General features: G+C 42.1%; 1 protein-coding gene across 1 annotated transcript in view; it reads left to right on the top strand.

Annotated features, from left to right (window-relative positions):
* Window positions 1–22,727, top strand: part of LOC133619840 (cell cycle checkpoint protein RAD17-like) — a 70,735-nt gene that overhangs the window by 31,540 nt on the left and 16,468 nt on the right. Inside the window, exons 16-19 of the mRNA XM_072915280.1 lie at window positions 5,418–5,660; window positions 12,711–12,772; window positions 13,372–13,458; window positions 19,439–19,516. Coding sequence (XP_072771381.1) covers window positions 5,418–5,660; window positions 12,711–12,772; window positions 13,372–13,458; window positions 19,439–19,516 — 470 coding nt within the window. The remainder of the gene's footprint in view (window positions 1–5,417; window positions 5,661–12,710; window positions 12,773–13,371; window positions 13,459–19,438; window positions 19,517–22,727) is intronic.

Here is a 22,727-nt window from a genome sequence, read left to right as displayed (position 1 = left end):
TCATGTCACATCACACGTATGACCAGGTCATGTCACATCACACGTATGACCAGGTCATGTCACATCACACGTATGACCAGGTCATGTCACATCACACGTATGACCAGGTCATGTCACATCACACGTATGACCAGGTCATGTCACATCACACGTATGACCAGGTCATGTCACATCACACGTATGACCAGGTCATGTCACATCACACGTATGACCAGGTCATGTCACATCACACGTATGACCAGGTCATGTCACATCACACGTATGACCAGGTCATGTCACATCACACGTATGACCAGGTCATGTCACATCACACGTATGACCAGGTCATGTCACATCACACGTATGACCAGGTCATGTCACATCACACGTATGACCAGGTCATGTCACATCACACGTATGACCAGGTCATGTCACATCACACGTATGACCAGGTCATGTCACATCACACGTATGACCAGGTCATGTCACATCACACGTATGACCAGGTCATGTCACATCACATGTATGACCAGGTCATATCAAAACAAAATGAAGTTTGGCAGATGAGGAAATATGGTGAGCAAATATGTAAATATGTCAGACTTAATGAATATGTCAGACTTAGTAAATATGTCAGACTTAGTGAACATGTCTGACTTAGTGATTATGTCCGACTTAGTTATTAATATGTCAGACTTAGTGATGATGTCAGACTTAGTGATGATGTCAGACTTAGTGATGATGTCAGACTTAGTGATGATGTCAGACTTAGTGATGATGTCAGACTTAGTGATGATGTCAGACTTAGTTATTAATATGTCAGACTTAGTGATGATGTCAGACTTAGTGATGATGTCAGACTTAGTGATGATGTCAGACTTAGTGTGTGTGTTTGCATGTTCAGGTTGAAACTGGAGACCCTGGCAGACAAAGAGCCAAGTGGGCTGAAGATGGAGGATGAAGAGGAGCAGATAGACTTAGTAGAAGAAGAAAGTCAGGAAGTTGTAGCAGTAAGTCAACCAACAAACTTGGTAGAAGAAGAAGAAGAAGACATGATGATTGAAGAATACATGAGTGACTAATATCACCTTCATACTGTACATGTACACGAGTGACTAATATCACCTTCATACTGTACATGTACATGAGTGACTAATATCACCTTCATACTGTACATGTACATGAGTGACTAATATCACCTTCATACTGTACATGTACATGAGTGACTAATATCACCTTCATACTGTACATGTACATGAGTGACTAATATCACCTTCATACTGTACATGTACAATACACATTTCTATACTGTACATGTACTGTGTATAATTGTCTACTGTACATGTACTGTGTATGTTTGTGTAGTGTACACGTACAGTACTTGAATGTGTACACTACATGTACTGTGTATGGTTGTGTACTGTACATGTACTGTGTATGTTTGTGTACAGTACTTGAACGTGTACAGTATATGTACAGTACATGTACAGTGTATGTTTATACTGTGATTGAACATGATTGATTTTGTCAAGTGTTATTTTGAAGAACTGCAAATAAAAATCATTTAGATTTTCATATCTGATAGAAGAGAAATAAAGTCAGCAGAAAGAAAAATCACCTTTTTTTTTCTCTCTTCATATTCTGGAACAGGAAAACACCGATCCAGGTCTAGCTAATTTAATATCGAAACACTGATCCAGGTCTCGCTAAATTAATGTCGAAACACTGATCCAGGTCTGGCTAATTTGATATAATGTGGTGTCAAAACACTGATCCAGGTCTCGCTAATTTGATATAATGTGGTGTCAAAACACTGATCCAGGTCTCACTAATTTGATATAATTTGGTATCAAAACACTGATCCAGGTCTCGCTAATTTGATATAATGTGGTATCAAAACACTGATCAGGTCTCGCTAATTTGATATGTGGTATCAAAACACTGATCCAGGTCTGGCTAATTTGATATAATGTGGTATCAAAACACTGATCCAGGTCTGGCTAATTTGATATAATGTGGTATCAAAACACTGATCCAGGTCTGGCTAATTTGATATAATGTGGTATCAAAACACTGATCCAGGTCTGGCTAATTTGATATAATGTGGTATCAAAACACTGATCCAGGTCTGGCTAATTTGATATAATGTGGTATCAAAACACTGATCCAGGTCTGGCTAATTTGATATAATGTGGTATCAAAACACTGATCCAGGTCTGGCTAATTTGATATAATGTGGTGTCAAAACACTGATCCAGGTCTGGCTAATTTGATAAGTGCTCCGGGCCCCATGGGGACATGCCATCGGCCACCAGGCGCTCGCCATCGTGCCCCAACTCCGGGCCTGGCTCCAGAAGGGAGCCCCGGTGACCCGCGTCCGGGCGAGGGAAATCTGAATCCTTGTTGTTTCATTCCCATGGAGGTCTTGGAGCTGCTCTTTGTCTGATCCCTCACCTAGGACCTGTTTGTCTTGGGAGACCCTACCAGGGGGGTATAGAAGCCCCCGGACAACATAGCTCCTAGGATCATTGGGACACGCAAACTCCTCTACCACGGTAAGGTGGCAGCTCAGAGAGGAGCTGTGCAAATGTCTCACACTCAAACTAAGCAGTAAACATGTTTATGGGGAAAAAAAGCTTCAAAATGACTTAGTCGTCTTCAGAATGGATCTGACTATCATTTCAAAAAGTTTCCCTTTAGGGGACCTCTTTTTTTGTCCCCATACCGTCAGAGGTCCCCTAAAGGTGACTGTGTAAACAGAGCCACGTCCCCATTAAGTAAGCATTGCCAGAACACACACACACACACACACACACACACACACGCACACACACACACACCAGTACAAACACACACACACACACACACCCTTTGTTTCAATATTGACTCAACAGACTTCTTCTAAAGTTCCTCTAAACCTTCTACTTCAACTCAGGAAACTTCTAACAGGTACTTTTGTATACTTCTACTTTGTATACTTGTACTTTGTATTTGTATACTTGTACTTTGTATACTTCTACTTTGTATACTTCTACTTTGTATTTGTATACTTCTACTTTGTATTCTTGTACTTTGTATACTTCTACTTTGTTTTCTTGTACTTTGTATACTTCTAGTCTTGTATACTTCTACTTTGTATTATTGTACTTTGTATACTTGTACTCTTGTATACTCGTACTTTGTATTCTTGTACTTTGTATACTTCTGCTCTGTATACTTCTACTTTATATTCTTGTACTTCATATACTTCTACTTTGTATACTTGTACTTTGAATTTTTGTACTTTATATACTTCTACTCTTGTATACTTGTACTTTGGGGGGGGGGATTAAGGTGGAGGAGTATATTTATAGCTAGAATTCACTGAAATTAAAGTATTTCTTATATATATATATATATATATATATATATACAAACCCCGTTTCCATATGAGTTGTGAAATTGTGTTAGATGTAAATATAAACGGAATACAATGATTTGCAAATCATTTTCAAGCCATATTCAGTTGAATATGCTACAAAGACAACATATTTGATGTTCAAACTCATAAACTTTATTTTTTTCAAATAATCATTAACTTTAGAATTTGATGGCAGCAACACGTGACAAAGAAGTTGTGAAAGGTGTCAATAAATACTGATAAAGTTGAGGAATGCTCATCAAACACTTATTTGGAACATCCCACAGGTGTGCAGGCTAATTGGGAACAGGTGGGTGCCATGATATATAGTACAGTAATGAAAACACAGTTCTACTAACTATTATACTTGCTGCTTACCGGTACTTTAAAAAAAAACAACACTTACCTTTCACTATTTGAGTAGCTTTTGTCCTGCCATTTGAGTACTGGCGAGCCATCTCTGAATCCGGGAACATATCCTTCACGCAAATGAGAACGGAATGATGGGAATGTGGATGTTGTGTGTCAGTGTATTGTAATAATCCCATCATACCACTTCTTTGTTTGATTGCACAAGATGTCATTCAACCACACAACAGCTCCAATGTGTGTCTATCCCTTTTCCCGCCAAAACTCCAACACCCACTTCCTATTAACAACGTCACGTCCCTATCTCTCCCGGAAGTCCCGCCCCCCAGCCAAAGTCATTGTCTAACACCCCATAACCAGCCGCTACAGTATGAACGTGCCGGCTGGAATAAACACCCGCTGAGAACTAGCTCTGTGCCTGCCTACTTTATGGCTTATAGATAAAGCTATGGATAATGGAGACGTATATAATAGTCTCCTTTTCAGGTGAGAGACGATGCTAAAGGCAGCGCCTTTAAGGCACACCACCAATATAGTTGTCCGGCTGAAAATCGGGAGATTTTCGGGAGAATGGTTGTCCCGGGAGATTTTCAGGAGAGGCACTGAAATTCGGGAGTCAGAACAAATACCCAGAATCCCATGCATCCCTAACTCTTCTGGGCTACATTATACACCCCCCCCCCCCGCTACCACCAAACCCCGCCCCCCACACATCAACTCCCCTGGTTGAGGTGGGCGGGGTTGGGGGGGGTGTATAATGTAGCCCAGAAGAGTTAGGGATGCATGGGATTCTGGGTATTTGTTCTGTTGTGTTTATGTTGTGTTACGGTGCGGACGTTCTCCCGAAATGCTTACTTGCCAACCCTCCCGAATTTTCCGGGAGACTCCCGAATTTCAGTGCCTCTCCCGAAAATCTCCCGGGACAACCATTCTCCCGAAAATCTCCCGATTTTCAGCCGGACAACTAGATTCTGGGTATTTGTTTGGCGGTGTGTTTGTCATTCTTGTTTGGTGTGGGTTCACAGTGTGGCGCATATTAGTAAGAGTGTTAAAGTTGTTTATACGACCACCCTCAGTATGACCTGTATGGCTGTTGACCAAGTATACCTTGCAGTCACTTACGTGTGTAAGCAGAGGCCGCATATAACATGTGACTGGGCCGGCACGCAGATAGTATGGTGAAAAAGCGGACGCGACGACAGGTTGTAGAGGACGCTAAACGCAGTGCCATCACAGATTTCCGGGAGAGGCACTGAAATCCGAAAGTCTCCCGGAAAAATCGGGAGGGTCGGCAAGTGTGCAGCTGAGCCGCATCAGAGTGGTCGAAGAGCCGCATGCTCCGGAGCCGCGGGTTGCCGACCCCTACCCTAGGGAAACTGGGTAACACATGGCACACTGACAAAGCTTAACCTATTGTTACTATAACAATCTACAAGGTGTCAGTACATTTCAGAAGGTGTCAGTACGTTTCAGAAGGTGTGGGTATGTTTCAGAAGGTGTGCGTATGTTTCAGAAGGTATGTTTCAGAAGGTGTCAGTACGTTTCAGAAGGTGTGGGTATGTTTCAGAAGGTGTCAGTACGTTTCAGAAGGTGTGCGTATGTTCAATGAATGTCAGATTTTGCTGAGTGATCCCGGGATGTTTCTAAGCAGCATGTGAATGTCATGCAGACTTTGTCCTGATGATGCAAGAGGTCCATGAGGAGGTCAGCCTGGACGACGACATGATGGACGGAGACCTGGGTGATGGGACCACCTTCCTGGGTGACGGGACCACCTTGCTGTGTGACGGGACCACCTTCCTGGGTGACAGGACCACCTTCCTGTCCAGCAGAAGGAAGAAGCAGCCAGCAGGAGAAACATCTTGTCTTCCCACAGTCATGATACCTGCAGGCTGGGAGAAGAAAGTTCCAGGTGATGACCTTCACTTGGTTTTGACTTCAGCTCTCAAGTCTCCATTTCAATTTTTCCGAATATTCTTTAGCAGAGGAAGTGCTTCTTTCTTTCAGATGACATCAAATATAATCATCCTCATCAGTAGTCTGAGGCCAGAAAGCATCTCCAAGAGTCCAAGTGGAATCCATTCCTGTTGTGTATTGTGATGATCGCCATAGAGAACAGGAAATGCCTGATGCAAAACAGGAAGTGAGCAAAATAAGAGTTTTTTGAGTGCAGTTTGCCTTTTTCCGACACCAACACCTTGTTCATCTTTTTTAAACATGCGAGATTCAAGTTGGAAACACTCCTCGTTAAATCCCAGTAGTCATTTGGTATTTACATCATTCTCTTGTTTGACTCCTTGGGCTCAAGTGGACCTCAGGTGCTACATTGGTGCCCTCTCAAGTGGTGCCCTCTCATGTCCTGATGATGCAAGAGGTCCATGAGGCGGTCAGCCTGGGCGACGACATGATGGACGGAGACCTGGGTGAAGGGGCCACCTTCCTGGGTGACGGGACCGCCGCACTCTCATGTGGTGCCCTCTCATGTGGTGCCCCCTCATGTGGTGTCTCTCATGTCCTGCTGATGCAAGAGGTCCATGAGGCGGTCAGCCTGGGTGACGACATGATGGACGGAGACCTGGGTGACGGGACCACCTTCCTGGGTGACGGGACCACCGCACTCTCATGTGGTGCCCTCTCATGTGGCGCATTCTCGTGCACTCTCATGTGGTGCCATCTCATGTGGTGCCATCTCATGTGGTGCCCTCTCATGTGATACCCTCTCATGTGGCGCAGTCTCATGTGATGCCATCTCATGTGGTTCCCTCTCATGTGGTGCGCTCTCATGTGGTGCCTTCTCTTGTGGTGCCTTCTCATGTGGTGCAGTCTCATGTGGTGCCCTCTGGTGTGTGGTCTCTCTCAGTCGTCCTCAGATGAGCTTCCATCGGAGTTTCCAATCATTCCGGTTCTGCATACACCCAGCCAGCTCTGTAGAGCTTTCAGCTCCCGCATCTTTCTTCAGGATGTCCACGTACATTAGCGCGGGACGTCCTCGTGATCGATGCTCGTGCGTTGGTTCTCATAGGACCAGCCTGCTGGCCGGGAGCTCCCGATGTCTGTGGCAGTGGCCGGCCAGCCTCATCCTCCTAGCTGTTACCTTCTTGCTGAGCCTCGGCAGTTGCCCGTACAGGTCCTTGTTGGTGATGTGGATGTTCTGGTCTACATTCAGAACAGCTCGTATCATTCTGGTGTAGCACCCATCGAGGGACTTCTGCAGGGTGGGTGTCAGGGTCCAGCTTTCGCTGCCAAACAGGATGTCAGACTCCACAGTGCCGTGGAATAGACTCAGCTTTATGTGTCGGGGGAGAATTGAGCACCACACTCTTGACATATCGTTCAGGGCCCTCCACGCTAGTGCCTTCCTGACCTTAAAGGCCTACTGAAATGTGATGTTCTTATTTAAACGGGGATAGCATGTCCATTCTATGTGTCATACCGTATTTTCCGCACTATAAGGCGCACCGGATTATTAGCCGCACCTTCTATGAATTACATATTTCATAATTTTGTCCACCAATAAGCCGCCCCGGACTAAAAGCCGCGCCTACGCTGCGCTAAAGTGAATGTCAAAAAAACGCTGCGCTAAAGTGAATGTCAAAAAAACAGTCAGATAGTTCAGTCAAACTTTAATAATATATTGAAAACCAGCGTTCTAACAACTCTGTCCCAAAATGTACAAATGTGCAATCACAAACATAGTAAAATTCAAAATGGTGTAGAGCAATAGCAACATAATGTTGCTCGAACGTTAATGTCACAACACACAAAATAAACATAGCGCTCACCTTCTGAAGTTATTCTTCATTCGTAAATCCTTCGAATTCTTCGTCTTCGGTGTCCGAATTGAAAAGTTGCGCTAGCGTGGGATCCAAAATGGCCGGTTCCGTCTCGTAGAAGTCATCGGGAGTCAGTGTCGCTGTTGTTCTGTGAATCCTGCCTTCCGGAAAGCTCGGACCACAGTTGTGACCGAAATATCTGCCCAAGCATTTACGATCCACTGGCAGATGTTGGCGTATGTCGTCCGAGGCTGTCTGCCCGTCTTAGTGAAGGTGTGTTCGCCTTCGGAGCTGTGTGAAAAAAGCCACCCGGCCTCTTCGCGTAAACTTCCCTTAACCACTCGCTCATCTTTTCTTCATCCATCCATCCCTTCGAGTTAGCTTTTATGATGACGCCGGCTGGAAAGGTCTCTTTTGGCAAGGTCTTCCTTTTGAATATCACCATGAGTGGAAGTTAGCATGGCAAGCTAGAACCACAGTGAAGGATGACTTCTCATTCCCTGTGGAGCGAATATTCACCGTACGTGCTCCCGTTCCACAGTGCGGTTCAGTTGCTGTGAAATACGGTAGTAATCCGTGTGCGGATGGAGAGATTGCGTCTTTTTATGACCCGGATCGTTTAGTAGGAGCCATTTTGTGGTCTTTACAGATGTAAACAGGAAATGAAACGTACGGTGATATCCGCGCGTTTTTTCTTCTTCTTCCGGGGGCGGGTGAAGCGCTTCCTGTTCTATGGGGGCGGGTGAAGCGCTTCCTGTTCTATGGGGGCGGGTGCTTTCCTTGGCGGTTGCTTGCGTAGAAGAAGAAGCGCTTCCTGTTCTACCGGGAAAAAAGATGGCGGCTGTTTACCGAAGTTGCGAGACCGAAACTTTATGAAAATGAATCGTAATAAAGCGCACCGGGTTATTAGGCGCACTGTCAGCTTTTGAGAAAAATTGTGGTTTTTAGGTGCGCCTTATAGTGCGGAAAATACGGTACTTGATCATTTCACGATATTGCCATATTTTTGCTGAAAGGATTTAGTAGAGAACATCGACGATAAAGTTGGCAACTTTTGGTGGCTGATCAAAAAGCCTTGCCTGCAGCGGAAGTAGCAGACGAGTAGCGTGACGTCACAGGTTGTGGAGCTCCTCACATCCAAACATTGTTTACAATCATGGCCACCAGCAGCGAGAGTGATTCGGACCGAGAAAGCGACGATTTCCCCATTAATTTGAGCGAGGATGAAAGATTTGTGGATGAGGAAAGTGAGAGTGAAGGACTAGAGGGCAGTGGGAGCCATTCAGATAGGGAAGATGCTGTGAGACCTGATATTCAGCTGGGAATGACTAAAACAGTAAATAAACACAATATACTCTATTAGCCACAACACAACCAGGCTTATATTTAATATAACAAACACCTCCCCCCTCCCGTCCATCTAACCCGCCAATACAAGTCAAACACCTGCACAACACACTCAATCCCACAGCCCAAAGTACCGTTCACCTCCCCAAAGTTCATACAGCACATATATTTCCCCAAAGTTACGTACGTGACATGCACATAGCGGCACGCACGTACGGGCAAGCGATCAAATGTTTGGAAGCGTACTCACGGTACCGTGTCTGCGTATCCAACTCAAAGTCCTCCTGGTAAGAGTCTCTGTTGTCCCAGTTCTCCACAGGCCAATGGTAAAGATTGACTGTCATCTTTCGGGAATGTAAACAATGAAACACCGGCTGTGTTTGTGTTGCTGCAGCCGGCCGCAATACACCGCTTCCCACCTACAGCTTTCTTCTTTGCTGTCTCCATTGTTCATTGAACAAATTGCAAAAGATTCACCAACACAGATGTCCAGAATACTGTGGAATTTTGCGATGAAACAGACGACTTAATAGCTGGCCACCATGCTGTCTCAAAATGTCCTCTACAATCCGTGACGTCACGTGCTGACGTCATCATACCGAGACGTTTTCAGCAGGATATGTTGCGCGAAATTTAAAATTGCACTTTAGTAAACTAATCCGGCCGTATTGGCATGTGTTGCAATGTTAAGATTTCATCATTGATATATAAACTATCAGACTGCGTGGTCGCTAGTAGTGGCTTTCAGTAGGCCTTTAAGGTCTGGTACTGTGGCGTTCATCCAGGAACCCAAGTACTTGAAGTCATTGACCTCTCGCAGAGCGTTGCCATCTGATGTTGTTATTCGTGTGTGGTCCATATGTAGGTTATAGGTGATTACCTCAGTCTTCTTTGCGTTCAGTCTGAGGCCAACCCTGGTACATTCCACCTCCACTCTGTTCAAGAGTACCTGTGGTACTATTATTATTTGTTGCGGGTTTGCTCAGAAAAACAATATAACCATACAACCAATGATGGCTCAGTGGCAGATTTGGAGTTGGAGTCTATTGGACCAAGTCCAGGACACCAGTGGATGATTGGACCAAGACCAGGACACCAGTGGATGTCTATTGGACCAAATCCAGGACACCAGTGGATGATTGGACCAAGACCAGGACACCAGTGGATGTCTATTGGACCAAGTCCAGGACACCAGTGGATGATTGGACCAAGTCCAGGACACCAGTGGATGATTGGACCAAGACCAGGACACCAGTGGATGTCTATTGGACCAAATCCAGGACACCAGTGGATGATTGGACCAAGACCAGGACACCAGTGGATGTCTATTGGATCAAGTCCAGGACACCAGTGGATGTCTATTGGACCAAGTCCAGGACACCAGTGGATGTCTATTGGATCAAGTCCAGGACACCAGTGGATGTCTATTGGATCAAGTCCAGGACACCAGTGGATGTCTATTGGATCAAGTCCAGGACACCAGTGGATGTCTATTGGATCAAGTCCAGGACACCAGTGGATGTCTATTGGACCAAGTCCAGGACACCAGTGGATGTCTATTGGACCAAGTCCAGGACACCAGTGCACAGTGTGAAAAAATATATACAGTGCAAAAATAGATGAAAATGAAAAGTAAATACAAAAAAACAAGTATCTACAAAATACAGGAATGAAAAAAGTCAACTGCCGCTCAACAATCACCAATCACTGTTTGCACTTTTCTCCACAACCAACCTGCTTCCACCTATAAATAATCAATAATCAATAATAATGATAAGTCTACCTTAAGACCACTTGGTCTGTTCCACTGGTCATGTGACCTCCGCAGACCACACTTATATGGCGTCATCTGAACGTCCTTTTGACTGACTCCACGTGTTGCCATGACGACAGCCAATTTGTGTGTAAACTTGGGTGTGGTGTTGTGTACATCTGACTACACACAACCTTATCTTCTATTGTGAGTGTGCTTGGATCTGGTGTTGTGTACATTTGACTACACACAACCTTATCTTCTATTGTGAGTGTGCTTGGGTGTGGTGTTGTGTACATTTGACTACACACAGAGACAATGACAATGGTAGCGTGCAGCGTGTTTATTCAAATAAACAGCTGTGATACGTGAAGGGATGTGGGATCTGAACCGAGGATGTCGTTGTGGCTTGTGCAGCCCTTTGAGACACTTGTGATATAGGGCTATATAAATAAACATTGATTGATTGAAGTGTGTAATTAATCCCAACATATGGTGTGCGACTATGTGTAGTGTCTAAGTATTACCGTGTGTTGTTGAAGGTGCGTGTTGAGTGAGAGGCGGAAGTCCATGGAGGGCAAGACAGGCTTGGAAAACCAGAGACAGACGGAAGGTCAAGGGCTTGAGCGAGGCGTCATGGTCAGAGGGCAGGTGGGAGGTGGACTTCCAGAGAGGCAGCAGAGAGTCAAGAGGGGATCCAGGAAGACGAGACACACACCTGTAATATGGGCAAGGAAGACGAGACACACAGCTGGACAATGGGGAAGGACGACTCGACACACAGCTGGAAAATGGGGAAGGAAGACGAGACACACAGCTGGACAATGGGAAAGGAGGACGAGACACACTGCTGGACAATGGGGAAGGAAGACTCGACACACAGCTGGACAATGGGGAAGGAAGACGTGACACACAGCTGGACAATGGGGAAGGAAGACTCGACACACAGCTGGACAATGGGGAAGGAAGACGAGACACACTGCTGGAATATGGGGAAGGAAGACGAGACACACCGCTGTACAATGGGGAAGGAAAACGAAACACACAGCTGGACAATGGGGAAGGAAGACGAGACACATACAGCTGGAATATGGGGAAGGAAGACGAGACGCAGCTGGAATATGGGGAGGGATGACGAGACAAAGCAAGGAGGCACAGAAAGCTGGAGACGCAGTCAGACTTACTGTACAGAACATGTAGCTATGTTCTGGCCCACAACGCAGCTATGCTCTGGCTTAAGAAGCTCAGGGCGCTCATCAGCGACAGCTGTGTGGAGTTCTGAATGATTGCACATTGATTGCCGTCCGGAATGGCGCGCACAGATGAATGTGCACTAGGATGCGCTCGGGCCGTGACACACACTACTGTATTTTCTCCAAGTCACAACACTGACATTGACTTGGTGTTGTGGTCTACATTGACTACACACTACACGTCACAACACTGACATTGACTTGGTGTTGTGATCTACATTGACTACACACTACACGTCACAACACTGACATTGACTTGGTGTTGTGGTCTACATTGACTACACACTACACGTCACAACACGGACATTGACTTGGTGTTGTGGTCTACATTGACTACACACTACACGTCACAACACTGACATTGACTTGGTGTTGTGGTCTACATTGACTACACACTACACGTCACAACACTGACATTGACTTGGTGTTGTGGTCTACATTGACTACACACTACACGTCACAACACTGACATTGACTTGGTGTTGTGGTCTACATTGACTACACACTACAAGTCACAACACAGACATTGACTTGGTGTTGTGGTCTACATTGACTACACACTACAAGTCACAACACTGACATTGACTTGGTGTTGTGGTCTACATTGACTACACACTACAAGTCACAACACTGACATTGACTTGGTGTCAGTGTGCAGGTGTGTGCAGGCGTGTCCTCGCTCTCCTGGCCAAAAAGAGAGAGAGAGAGACGTGCTGGTCCTCAAGTGACGACGTGATAAGAGCGCACCATCACTTTATTATTACTATTATTATTATTACTATTGTAACTATTATTATTATTGTTGAAACGTATTGACACAACTTCTGCCAAACCAGCAGAGTCCCTGATGGACATGTCCAACCAGGAGTTGCAAGACCGACTCCAAGCATCTGGCCAGGTGAGTCACCACTTCTGGTCAGATGTAGTCCACGCTTGGTGGTGATATTACACAGTGCCATATTATCACTGTATTAAAGTCACAGTGCCATATTATCACTGTATTAAAGTCACAGTGCCATATTATCACTGTATTAAAGTCACAGTACCATATTATCACTGTATTAAAGTCACAGTACCATATTATCACTGTATTAAAGTCACAGTACCATATTATCACTGTATTAAAGTCACAGTACCATATTATCACTGTATTAAAGTCACAGTGCCATATTATCACTGTATTAAAGTCACAGTGCCATATTATCACTGTATTAAAGTCACAGTGCCATATTATCACTGTATTAAAGTCACAGTACCATATTATCACTGTATTAAAGTCACAGTACCATATTATCACTGTATTAAAGTCACAGTACCATATTATCACTGTATTAAAGTCACAGTGCCATATTATCACTGTATTAAAGTCACAGTACCATATTATCACTGTATTAAAGTCACAGTGCCATATGATGATTGATGCATTAATAACAATACTATGTGGCCATCTAGTGGTCAACAGTGGAATAGCAAGTAAAGTCAATGTGTGTTTGACAGATGATTGATGCGTTAATCAGTGAGCTGGATGTTGCACGTCGTTACCTGAAAGGAAAATTTGAAGCTCTGAAGATCCTACAGGGAAAGGTAGAAACATTTTTTATTTTTCCAGTTTAACATCATTAAGCCACCAGATCACAAACAAAAAAATAATTCATCACCTTTTATGAACCCCGACTAAGGTCATATCGCAGTTACGGCTGCTTGTAATCATGAATAATTGATGAATATTAATTATTACTATTCACTTGCTTATGCATTCGATCATTAAGTACTTTTACATATATTGTAAAAATATATATTTACACCTTGCAGTAAGAAAATGGCAGCTCCGTCGCCACAATTGTGCCGTAAAATTTTACAGCATAGTACCGTATTTTTCGGAGTATAAGTCGCACCGAAGTATAAGTCGCACCTGCCGAAAATGCATAATAAAGAAGGAAAAAAACGTATATAAGTCGCACTGGAGCCCCGCCAAACTATGAAAAAAACTGCGACTTATAGTCCAAAAAATACGGTACTGTAAATGTAAAAATGGTACTATAGTCATACAATCTTGTTCTTTTTACAGTGAGTACTTTGATGGATGAACTGCTAAGTCAAGCAGACATTTGTCATGAACAACAATTCAAGTGTGGTATTCACCTTTTAAAGATGTGCAGTAGTGGTACTGTTGTCAGAATGTCTACAATTAGTGAGAACACTTCTATTATTTCCACACATCCATAGGCCACCATTAATGATGTGGCGGGCTACAATAAATGAGGTGCCGGGCCACAATTAATGATGTGCCGGGCCACTCTAAATGATGTGGCGGGCCACACTAAATGACATGGCGGGTCAATTTAAATGATGTGGCGGGCCAGTCTAAATGATGTGGCGGGCCATGTAAAATGATGTACGGGACACAATGAATGAACTGGCCAATGTTGCCCAGAAACCATCCTAAACTTTAGAACGGTTCTTCAACATCTCCTGAAAACACCCGCACAATCTAAATGATCCACATATTCAATCTAAATGATCCACATATTCAATCTAAATGATCCACATATTCAATCTAAATGATCCACATATTCAATCTACAAACCCCGTTTCCATATGAGTTGGGAAATTGTGTTAGATGTAAATATAAACGGAATACAATGATTTGCAAATCATTTTCAAGCCATATTCAGTTGAATATGCTACAAAGACAACATATTTGATGTTCAAACTCATAAACTTTATTTTATTTTATTTTTGCAAATATTCATTAACTTTAGAATTTGATGGCAGCAACACGTGACAAAGAAGTTGTGAAAGGTGGCAATAAATACTGATAAAGTTGAGGAATGCTCATCAAACACTTATTTGGAACATCCCACAGGTGTGCAGGCTAATTGGGAACAGGTGGGTGCCATGATTGGGTATAAAAACAGCTTCCCAAAAAATGCTCAGTCTTTCACAAGAAAGGATGGGGCGAGGTACACCCCTTTGTCCACAACTGCGTGAGCAAATAGTCGAACAGTTTAAGAACAACGTTTCTCAAAGTGCAATTGCAAGAAATGTAGGGATTTCAACATCTACGCTCCATAATATCATCAAAAGGTTCAGAGAATGTGGAGAAATCACTCCACGTAAGCGGCATGGCCGGAAACCAACATTGAATGAGCGTGACCTTCCATCCCTCAGACGGCACTGTATCAAAAACCCACATCAATCTCTAAAGGATATCACCACATGGGCTCAGGAACACTTCAGAAAACCACTGTCACTAAATACAGTTGGTCGCTACATCTGTAAGTGCAAGTTAAAGCTCTACTGTGCAAAGCGAAAGCCATTTATCAACAACACCCAGAAACGCCGCCGGCTTCTCTGGGCCCGAGATCATCTAAGATGGACTCATGCAAAGTGGAAAAGTGTTCTGTGGTCTGACGAGTCCACATTTCAAATTGTTTTTGGAAATATTCGACATCGTGTCATCCGGACCAAAGGGGAAGCGAACCATCCAGACTGTTATCGACGCAAAGTTCAAAAGCCAGCATGTGTGATGGTATGGGGGTGCATTAGTGCCCAAGACATGGGTGTGCATTAGTGTCCAAGGCATGGGTAACTTACACATCTGTGAAGGCACCATTAATGCTGAAAGGTACATACAGGTTTTGGAACAACATATACTGCCATCTAAGCGCCGTCTTTTTCATGGACGCCCCTGCTTATTTCAGCAAGACAATGCCAAGCCACATTCAGCACGTGTTACAACAGCGTGGCTTCGTAAAAAAAGAGTGCGGGTACTTTCCTGGTCCACCTGCAGTCCAGACCTGTCTCCCATCGAAAATGTGTGGCGCATTATGAAGCGTAAAATACGACAACGGAGACCCCGGACAGTTGAACGACTGAAGCTCTACATAAAACAAGAATGGGAAACAATTCCACTTTCAAAGCTTCAACAATTAGTTTCCTCAGTTCCAAAACGTTTATTGAGTGTTGTTAAAAGAAAAGGTGATGTAACACAGTGGTGAACATGCCCTTTCCCAACTACTTTGTCACGTGTTGCAGCCATGAAATTCTTTTTTTTTTTTTTTTTTTTGTCCTGTCCAGCTTCTCAGGCAAATCATATAGTAGATGTAGATGATCATATAGTAGATGTAGATGATCATATAGTAGATGTAGATGATCATATAGTAGATGTAGATGATCATATAGTAGATGTAGATGATCATATAGTAGATGTAGATGATCATATAGTAGATGTAGATGATCATATAGTAGATGTAGATGATCATATAGTAGATGTAGATGATCATATAGTAGATGTAGATGATCATATAGTAGATGTAGATGATCATATCGACTGTTCACATTGACTTTACAAAAGAGAAGTGTAGCATACTTCTGTTGTTGCCTTATTTGTATTTGACTTTATTAAATGCCATCCATCCATCCATCCATCCATTTTCTACCGCTTATTCCCTTTGGGGTCGCGGGGGGCCCCAATCATATATTGTACTTTATTAAATGTATTTATATTATCATTTGGTGCAGCCGAGCCGGAGCAGGAGGGGATAGAAAGAGAGAAAAAAAGAATGAAATTCTAAGTTAATGATTATTTACAAAATAAATAAAGTTTATGAGTTTGAACATCAAATATGTTGTCTTTGTAGCATATTCAACTGAATATGGCTTGAAAAGGATTTGCAAATCATTGTATTCCGTTTATATTTACATCTAACACAATTTCCCAACTCATATGGAAACGGGGTTTGTAACTGATCCACATAATCAATCTAAATGATCCACATGTTCAATCAAAATGATTCACATGTTCAATCTAAATGATCCACATATTCTATCTATATGATCCACATGTTCAATCTTAATGATCCACATGTTCAATCTTAATGATCTACATGTTCAATCTTAATTATCCACATGTTCAATCCTAATGATCCACATGTTCAACTTAATGATCCACATGTTCAATCTTAATGATTCACATGTTCAATCTTAATGATTCACATGTTCAATCTAAATGATCCACATATTCAATCAAAATGATCCACATATTCTATCTATATGATCCACATGTTCAATCTTAATGATCCACATGTTCAATCTTAATGATCTACATGTTCAATCTTAATTATCCACATGTTCAATCCTAATGATCCACATGTTCAACTTAATGATCCACATGTTCAATCTTAATGATCCACATGTTCAATCTAAATGATCCACATATTCAATCTAAATGATCCACATCCATCCATCCATCCATCCATTTTCTACCGCTTATTCCCTTCGGGGTCGCGGGGGGCGCTGGAGCCTATCTCAGCTACAATCGGACGGAAGGCGGCGTACACCCTGGACAAGTCGCCACCTCATCGCAGGGCCAACACAGATAGACAGACAACATTCACACTCACATTCACACACTAGGGCACATTTATTCAAACTAAATGATCCACATACTCAATCTTAATGATCCACATGTTCAATCTTAATGATCCACATGTTCAATCTTAATGATCCACATGTTCAATCTTAATGATCCGCATAGTCAATCTTAATGATCCACATACTCAATCTTAATGATCCACATGTTCACTCTAAATGATCCACATGTTCAATCTAAATGATCCACATGCTCAATCTAAATGATCCACATATTCAATCTAAATGATCCAAATATTTAATCTCAATGATCCACATATTCAATCTTAATGATTCACATGTTCAATCAAAATAATCCACGCGTTCAATCAAAATGATCCACACGTTCAATCAAAATGATCCACAAGTTCAATCAAAATGATCCACATGTTCAATCTTAATGATCCACATGTTCAATGTAAATGATCCACATATTCAATGTAAATGATCCACATATTCATACAGACTTGTTTTGTGACTGTGACTAGTTGCATTAGCATTGCCTTGCTAACAGCTGATAGTGCTATTTTGCGCTAGCTAGTTTCCCCAAGAAGTGTGCTTGAATTGTAAAATTGGAGTACTTGACAAGTACCTTGATGGTCACAAGCCAATGAGGAATGAGCTGGAGGAGTCACATGACTGTCACGTGACAGGAAGTACAGTAAGAGCTTGGTTAAGCACAAACGTGTCAAGAAGTCTTTGGAAGGTTGGAAGTGTCATCAATAACTATCTGTGGTTTGAACACAGTACAAGTCAAAGTCAATAACTATCTGTGTTTAGATCACAGTACAAGTCAAAGTCAATAACTATCTGTGGTTTGAACACAGTACAAGTCAAAGTCAATAACTATCTGTGGTTTGAACACAGTACAAGTCAAAGTCAATAACTATCTGTGGTTTGAACACAGTACAAGTCAAAGTCAATAACTATCTGTGGTTTGAACACAGTACAAGTCAAAGTCAATAACTATCTGTGGTTTGAACACAGTACAAGTCAAAGTCAATAACTATCTGTGGTTTGAGCACAGTACAAGTCAAAGTCAATAACTATCTGTGGTTTGAACACAGTACAAGTCAAAGTCAATAACTATCTGTGGTTTGAACACAGTACAAGTCAAAGTCAATAACTATCTGTGGTTTGAACACAGTACAAGTCAAAGTCAATAACTATCTGTGGTTTGAACACAGTACAAGTCAAAGTCAATAACTATCTGTGGATTGAACACAGTACAAGTCAAAGTCAATAACTATCTGTGGTTTGAACACAGTACAAGTCAAAGTCAATAACTATCTGTGGTTTGAACACAGTACAAGTCAAAGTCAATAACTATCTGTGGTTTGAACACAGTACAAGTCAAAGTCAATAACTATCTGTGGTTTGAACACAGTACAAGTCAAAGTCAATAACTATCTGTGGTTTGAGCACAGTACAAGTCAAAGTCAATAACTATCTGTGGTTTGAACACAGTACAAGTCAAAGTCAATAACTATCTGTGGTTTGAACACAGTACAAGTCAAAGTCAATAACTATCTGTGGTTTGAACACAGTACAAGTCAAAGTCAATAACTATCTGTGGTTTGAACACAGTACAAGTCAAAGTCAATAACTATCTGTGGTTTGAACACAGTACAAGTCAAAGTCAATAACTATCTGTGGTTTGAACACAGTACAAGTCAAAGTGAGACAAAGATGTTGTTGTTGTCTTGATGTTGTCTTGTTGTTGTTGTGTTGTTGTTGCTGTCTTGTTGTCATTGTCTTCTTGTTATTTTGATGTTGTTGTTGCTGTCTTGTTGTCGTTGTCTTGTTGTTGTTGTGTTTTTGTTGTCTTGTTGTTGATGTTGTTGTCTTTGTATTATTGTCTTGTTGTCATATTGTTGTTGTCTTGTTGTTGTTGTTGCTGTCTTGCTGTTGTTGTCTTCTTGCTGTCTTCTTGTTGATGTTGTTGTCTTCTTGTTCTTATCTTGTTATTGTTGTAATATTGTCGTTGTTGTTGTCTTGTTGTTGTCGTCGTCTTGTTGTCTTGTCTTTGTTGTGTTGTTGTCTTGATGGGGTCTTATTGTTGTTGTCTTCTTGTTGATGTCTTGCTGTCTTGTTTTTGTTTTGTTTTTGTCTTATTGTTGTTGTTGTTGTTGTCTTCTTGTTCTTCACTCAGGCCATCCTTGACAAAGCCACAAGTCACACTCAAAGCTTGCTGCACAAAAGTGAGGAGAGGGCCAAAGCACTGGAGACGGTAATAAGTTTTCAATCAATCAATCAATCAATCAATCAATCAATCAATCAATCAACGTATTTGTTTGACCATGTTATACAACAAGGCTCATTGTTTTTTGTGCCTTTTTGGTCTTTGTTTATTTTCTGTATGATAGACATCAACAATTCATCAGGCACTCTAAGAAGCACACTAACGTGCCTTGTTGTTGTTATTTATTGTTTACTGCCTTGTTGTTGTTTAATGTTTACTGCCTGTTGTTGTTTGTTTACTGCCTTGTTGTTGTTTGCTGCCTTGTTGTTGGTGTTTGTTTACGGCCTTGTTGTTGGTATTTATTGTTTACTGACTTGTTGTTTGTTTATAGCCTTGTTGTTGTTATTTATTGTTTACTGCCTTGTTTGTTTACTGCCTTGGTGTTTATTGTTTACTGCCTTGTTGTTGGTGTTTGTTTACAGCCTTGTTGTTTATTGTTTACTTCCTTGTTTTTGTTGATTCTTTACTGCCTTGTTGTTGTTGTTGTTTGTTTTCTGCCTTGTTGTAAATTATTGTTTACTGCCTTGTTGTTGTTTGTTTACTGCCTTGTTGTTGTTTATTTTTTACTGCCTTGTTGTTGTTGGTCATTGTTTACTTTCTTGTTGTTGTTTGTTTACTTTCTTGTCATTGTTTATTGTTTTCTGCCTTGTTGTTTATTGTTTACTGCTATGTTGTTGTATATTGTTTACTGCCTTGTTGTTGTTTATTGTTTACTGCCTTGTTGTTGTTTATTGTTTACTGCCTTGTTGTTGTTTATTGTTTACTGCCTTGTTGTTGCTATTGTTTATTTTTACTGCCTTGTTGTTGTTTATTGTTTACTGCCTTTTTGTTTATTTTTTACTGCCTTATTTATTGTTCACTGCCTTGTTGTTATTTATTGTTTACTGCCTTGTTGTTGTTGTTTGTTTACTGCCTTGTTGTTTGTTTACTGCTTTGTTGTCTTTTATCATTTACTGTGTTGTTGTTCATTGTTTACACCTCGTTGTTGTTGTTTATTGTTTACTTCCTTTTTGTTGTGTATTGTTTACTTCCTTGTTGTTGTACATTGTTTACTGCCTTCTTGTTGTTTTTTTTTTTTACTGCCTTGTTATTGTTTACACCCTTGTTCATTTTTATTGCCTTGTTGTTGTTTATTGTTTACGGCCTTGTGTATTTTTTACTGCCTTGTTGTTTATTGTTCACTGCCTTGTTGTTTATTGTTTACCGCTTTATTGTTGTTTACTGCCTTGTTTGTTTACTGCCTTGATGTTGTTGTTGTTCATTGTTTACGGTTAAGTTTGTTTATTCTTTACTGCCTTGTCATTTGTTTACTGCCTTGTTTTTGTTGTTGTTTATAGTTTACTGCCTTTTTGTTGTTGTTTATAATGTACTGCCTTATTGTTGTTGTTTACTGTTCACTTCCCTGTTGTTGTTTATTGTTCAATGCCTTGTTGTTTGTTTACTTCCTTGTTGTTTGTTTACTTCCTTGTTGTTTATTGTTTAATGCCGTGTTGTTTGTCAACTGCCTTGTTGTTTTTGTTTATTGTTTACTGCCTTGATGTTGTTGTTGACTGACTTGACTTGACTTGACTTTATTCATTCATGCTTGCAGTGGAGTCATGCAGGGCCCCACTGAAAAAACAGCTGAACTTTACAATGAATATCAAACAAACAAAAATAAATAAAAATGAAAAGAACAGACAGTATTTTATATTAAAGTAAACATATTCAGGGCAACAGCAGCATGGAAACTATTAGCATTCTGCTATATGACTGTATTACTTATTTCATTATCATTATACAGTTTAATTGCAGTATGCAGGGTCAAGTTTTTAAGTGTCTTTGTCTTGGCTTTGGGCTCGGTTTCAGCCAGCTTCTGTTGGTTCCTCAATGTCCTGGCAGTGGTGTTGGAGGTAGCAGCTCATGCAGATGACCTGGTGTTGGTGTTGGAGGTAGCAGCTCATGCAGATGACCTGGTGTTGGTGTTGGAGGTAGCAGGTCATGCAGAGGGTGTTGCTCATCATGCATATCCCTGACCAGCTTCACTGCAGCAAACTCTCTCCTGCTCTGGAGTGATGGTAGGGGTTGTGAGATGTTTCCAGCTCTCCTCGTAATGATTTTACAGGCATGTTTCTGGACTCGCTCTAGCTCTGCCTGTTGTTTTTTGGAGCAGCCCACTAAGAGCACTGAGCTATATTCCAGACACGGCCTGATGAGAGTTGAGTAGATGGTAACAAGGTCGTCTGCAGGTCGTCCATGTCTCGCCATGACTGTGAGGTCGTGCAGCCGCTTGGAGGCGTTTTTTATTGCCTTCTCGATGTGCACATCTCCAGTCAGGTTTTGATCGAGGTGGTAACCCAGGTACTTTGTTGTTTCCACGACAGGGACCTCCTGTCCCCCCAACATCAGTGCAGGAGGTTGTGATGGATTTCGGGCAAAACATATCTGGAGTTCTACCGACTTCTTCCTGTTGAGTATCATTTTCTTATTTGCTGCCCATTCGTCCAGCCTTTGTGCCTCCTGGCACATGGTTGTGTCTGACATGATGCTGGATATGGGGATCGCTCTCGATAGCCCGATGTCGTCTGCATATCCGACATCAAGGGTGTCCTCAAACACAGCATCCCGGGTGGCCATATAAAGGAGGAAGAAATATGGGGAGACAACACCCCCTTGTGGCACCCCAGATGTAACTTCAATCCAGGGGCTGTGAGCTCCATTTGCCACCACTCTCTGTCTTCTTCCTGAGATGTAACTATGTAGTGTTGCGTTTTGGACCAGTTGTTCCCCCCAGGGAATTCAGTCACAAGTCGCTCCCAAGCTCTTTACGACACTTAAAGCTGAGTTGAAAAACCACCAGAGACAGAATAGGTATTTTGTAATATATTTGCAAAGCTTTGCATATACATTGAGACCAGTCCAGCATAGAACATTCAATCGCGCTGCCAAGATGGTCTGCCCCCCCCCCCCCCCCCCCCCGACCAAACCCCCTCTCCTCTTAAGTCTCTCTTCCTCCCCCCCTGGCAGTCATGTCTCTCTAGCCAAAACACATGCTTATTATCTCTCTCTCTAACATTCCTCACTCAAGGTTAAGCACACAGTTTTGCAGACAACCAAAAGACCACATTTGGAAGAAAAACACTAGCTGTTTTGTAATATGATTATGAAATAAAAAGAAGTAACACTTAAATTCGGATATATGTAAATATCTGCCTCCGAC

This window comes from Nerophis lumbriciformis, linkage group LG20 (genome assembly GCF_033978685.3).
Source record: "Nerophis lumbriciformis linkage group LG20, RoL_Nlum_v2.1, whole genome shotgun sequence".
NCBI classification, from domain to species: Eukaryota; Metazoa; Chordata; class Actinopteri; order Syngnathiformes; family Syngnathidae; genus Nerophis; species Nerophis lumbriciformis.
This window is presented reverse-complemented; position numbering and strand designations above follow the sequence as displayed.